Below are 4,340 nucleotides of genomic sequence, written 5' to 3' on the forward strand. Positions count from 1 at the left end.
GAGGTCATTAAGGTGGGGCCCTAATTTGATAGGACTGGTGTCCTTAGAAGAAAAGGAAGAAGGGCACCTGGGTGGCTCAGTCAGTTAAGAGTCCGACTTTGGCTCAGATCATGATCTCATGGTTTGTGGGTTCAAGCCCCGTGTCAGGCTGTATGCTGACAGCTCAGAACCTGCTTCAGATTCTTTCTCTCTCTCTCTCTCTCTCTGTGCCCCTCCCGTACTTGCATTCTGTCTCTCTCAAAAATAAATAAAACATTAAAAATTGAAAAAAAAGAGGAAGAGACACCAAAGATAGCTTTCCCTATCCCCTTCTCCTCTCCCCTTCTGCCCCCCAACATGCACACAGAGAAAGACCATGTAAGGACACAGGGAGATGGCAGCCATCAACAAGTGAAGGGGAGAGGGTCACTGGAAACCAACTCTGCTGGCACCCTGCCCTTGGACTTCCAGCCACCAGACACGTGAGAAAATTAGGCATCCAGACTGTGGTATTTTGCAATGATGGCCCAAGCAGTCTAAGACACCTAGAAATCACAGTTTAATACCTTCTGGGAACTCAAACATTCTTGGCCTTGAGCATCTCAGGTGACCCTGAGCATTCACTGCTGCCTATTTCCTGAGCCTCACTGCCCCCTGGAGTTACAGTCCCATACTTTCCCCTGCCTTTATTCTCCAAATCAGGTTCCAGCTTCCTTCCTATTTTCCCTTAGTTCTAATTCCCATATTTCTCTTGGTACTTACCATGTTGTTACATTGGCCCAGGAACGCATCTGCAACTCAGAGACAATCTTTAGGAGGCTGTTTTCATGCCATTTCTCCATTGATAGTCTCATCTCAAGCAGGTTCAGACATGGACTATAAATTGTCCCTGTGTATGCATGTGAGGGTTCTCCTGCCAAGGGAAGAGGCTGAGTTTTCCTTGTTCTGTCTCCCACCCTGGGGAACAGACACCCTGTAAAGAAGAACCAAGTGTATCTTCTTGAGGCTGAGCTCACTTTGACAGAGGCTGGATCCTGTAATGCTCTGGAAGTTTCTTGCAAGTCTATCCCCAGCCTCAGGGGTTCATCCCAGCATCAAATTGATAAGCCTAGGACTGAAAAGAGGGCTTTTCAAAGCAAAAGAGCCAGCATAGATTTCCATGGAAGGGCCACAGATTTCTGAGTCAGATTCCTGTGTATTTGATTTATGGCTGAAAGCCCTATGGGAAGAACTTAAGCAAGTCATGTCATCTCTCTGAACTGTAGTTTTCTCACTAAATGGGAAAAACAATCCTTGCCTTTCAGGATTGTAATGAAGATTTCACACTCTTTTTTGGAAATGACTAGTTGGGTTTTTGTAGACATCTATTCCATTCACCCTATTTCACCTGAGTGACTCTGGCCAACAAATCTGAACTGTAGCTCTTGGCCTGCAGTATAGCTTTGGTGTGCATGTGGTGGGGGAATGAAGGGAGGTGAGGAGGGATGGATGGATGCCTTTTTAAAAATCTAATTTATCTAATTTTGTTCAGGAAATATCCTCTCAGAAAATGCAGACTAACTTCAGTCTCTGCCCCCAGCACATCTTTAGGAAGGCAGAACCATTCTCCTAATAATGCATTCCTGAGTAATAATTCCCAGACTCAATATCAATGACCTTGGCAATTGGCAATGGGGATTTTCTTTAATGTATGAGTAAATGAATAAATAAAATGTCTTTTAAAGGACTGGTTTTGGAACATTCCCAGCCCTCCTGGGATTGCTTATTCTCCCACTCCCTTTGGGCTAGTTTAGAGAGCCAGAATTGAATGTAATGAGTCCAGCAACTCAAGATCTGTAGGAAATGGCTTTCAGAGACAGGTACTTTCTGAAGTCCTTTATATGGTTGTTTCTCAGACACTTGGTGATACCACTTTGGGCATATTATGCCTTGCAGTAGGAACACTCTGTGAAGTAGATCTATCTCCTACTTCCCTGCCCTGTTTTGCTTTTTTGAAATCTAAAGGTAACACAGGGAAGTGGAAGAAAGAACACAATGAAACCACAGAACTCCGTTCTGTGTGTGTCCACATGTTGGGACTTGCGATCTGTCCAGTGTGGGCCATGCAGAGGAGAGTTAAGATCCCACTGGCATAGAGGAAATAGCAGTGAATTTAGAGCCCAAAAATTGGGATTTAGATTCTGTCTCCTAACTAGTTATACAAACTTGGGCAACTAATGTACCTTCAGAAGCCCTGTTGTTTTCCATGCAAAAGGAAAATGTTTAACAAAGCCATCTCAGAGCTGGTATGATGAGTTAATGAACTAGGGAATGCAAATGGTCTTAGTTGAAGAGTAAAGTACTAAATATATATTGTACTGGAACTCTGGCTTCGAGTCAGACAAATTAGGTGTGTTACACTACACTATTTTCCATCGATATCCAGTGCCACTCCCTGGAGTAAGGCTTGATTGTGTAATTTTGCCAATGTAAACCGAAGTGCCCCCTCAATTCCAATGAGGACTTTACAGGCTTAATAGCAATTCCCCAGCTCTCTACTCCCTGCCCCTGTGATGAGAAAGCATGTGTGAAGAGAAGCTGAGGGGCCTGCAGGGCCCTCGGTGATGAGAGTAAGCACAGCTCCCATGCTCTCCCTTGATGGGTTCCTATCAAGAGCTACTTTAGCTTTTTTGGGAGTTGGGGATTGATTGTTACTGCAGCAAAACCGTCTGGCCTCCTGATACACCTGGGTACTGTTTCTTTAGACCATTTAATAGAAGAAAGAAAAACAACACACAAAGAAAACACATATATGGTTATACTGAACACGGCACAGTCTTGGGGAGATCTCAAGGACAGCCCTTGCTGAGTGCTACTTGCTGCTGCCCTTGGGAAGGGGCCGGTAGACCCCGACGACTACAGCGTGGTCCCTCTCATAGGGCTCCAGGGTCAGTTGCTCTTGAGGCTTTAAGTTCTCCTGCTGCAACTTCCTCACCTCTGAAGCAAACACCGCCTCAGCAGATGCAGTGGAGTCGATGCAATTGGCCTTAATGGAAATAAGGAAGTGGCCCCCGTTACGCAGGAAGGTGTGGGCATTCAGAGCCACTATGCGGGACTGGTCAGGCTGGGCCACATCGGCAAAGATCACATCCACCATTCCTATGAGCATGCGGTACTTGAGTGGGTGCCGGGCATCTTCGAGAACTGGGATGATGTTGGTTCGCTGCTTGGCCACATTAACCAGATCGCGGCCAGCGCGGTGGGAGAACTCAACCGCATACACGAGGCCATCGGGGCCGATGATGTCAGAGACGTGAGACACCGTGGTCCCCGAGGCAGCACCCAGGTACAGCACTTTGGACTTGGGCTTGATGTGGATCTGGTCGACCCCGCCCAGGATTGCGGCTGCCAGCTTGGAGCGGAAGGGGTTCCATGTGCGGTATTCCTGCTTCACGCCGCCCTCAGTCACTGTGATGCGCCGTTCGCCGTACACCGAGTGGCCCGGCACCATATTCAGCGTTACCAGCGCGTCCTCCGCTCCGCGGTAGATGAAGACACCCTCATGCCTGTGTGGCTCCACCGTCACAGCATTGGCGCCCTTCCGCCGGCGGTTTTTGCTCCTGGCCACGCCGCCACGCCGCTGCCCGCTGCCACCACGGTCCCTGCTGTCCCCGCCTCCGCGCCCCCGCCCCCGGCCTCCGCCCCCGAAGCCACGCGACCGCGCCCCGAAGCCGCCTTTGCCTCCGGGGCCGCCATCCCCTCCTCCTCCTTTGCCTCCTCCGCCTCGACCCCCGCCCCAGCCACCACCCCAGCCGCCACCACCACGCCCACCGGACCCACCGCCGCGGGAACTTGAGGCAGACTTCATGGTGCGCCCCCGGCCCCCGGGTGGCTAGCAGGGATTGTAAGGTGTCGCAGATAACTGGCGGTGGTTGTTAGGGGTTACCAGTGGCTTGGAGCCGTTGTCAGGGGTCACCGGTGGTTCTGGATGGTGGTCCTGGCGTGGGACAAAGATTGCTAGCAGCGGTTGCTGGCTAGGTAGGCTAGCCACAGTGGGAGGCCGGGGCAAGGTGTGCGGCAGTCGGGAACAGCTCTACCGCAGTCCCCCCATCCTTGGAGCCGCCCTTTGACGCAGGGGCTGGCGTGATTGCATCACACCCGCTTTGGCGACCCTGCAGCCCCGGAAACCCCCCTTCCTAACCCTCTTGCAGCTGCAGCCTGCTGCCTTATAAATCTTCCCCTTCCTCCTTGCTCGTCTCCTGCTCTTTCAGACACCTTTTGCACTTCTCCTGGGGTGCAGGGAAGGAAGCGTCTCCGCTGAGAGAGATGAAGAAGACAGCATCGGCTTTAGTTCTTGCTGTGCCACTTGCTGTGTGGTCTCA

The 4,340-nt window shown here is 50.8% G+C and overlaps 1 protein-coding gene across 1 annotated transcript; it reads right to left on the minus strand.

The window, feature by feature from the left end:
* Positions 1 to 2,709: 2,709 nt before the first annotated feature.
* FBLL1 (fibrillarin like 1) lies at positions 2,710 to 4,084 on the minus strand. The gene has a single exon (XM_019839171.3). The coding sequence runs from the start codon at positions 3,824 to 3,826 to the stop codon at positions 2,831 to 2,833; it is 996 nt and encodes a 331-aa protein (XP_019694730.2). The 5' UTR covers positions 3,827 to 4,084; the 3' UTR covers positions 2,710 to 2,830.
* Positions 4,085 to 4,340: the final 256 nt, after the last annotated feature.

Source organism: Felis catus, chromosome A1, assembly GCF_018350175.1.
Source record: "Felis catus isolate Fca126 chromosome A1, F.catus_Fca126_mat1.0, whole genome shotgun sequence".
NCBI lineage: Eukaryota > Metazoa > Chordata > Mammalia > Carnivora > Felidae > Felis > Felis catus.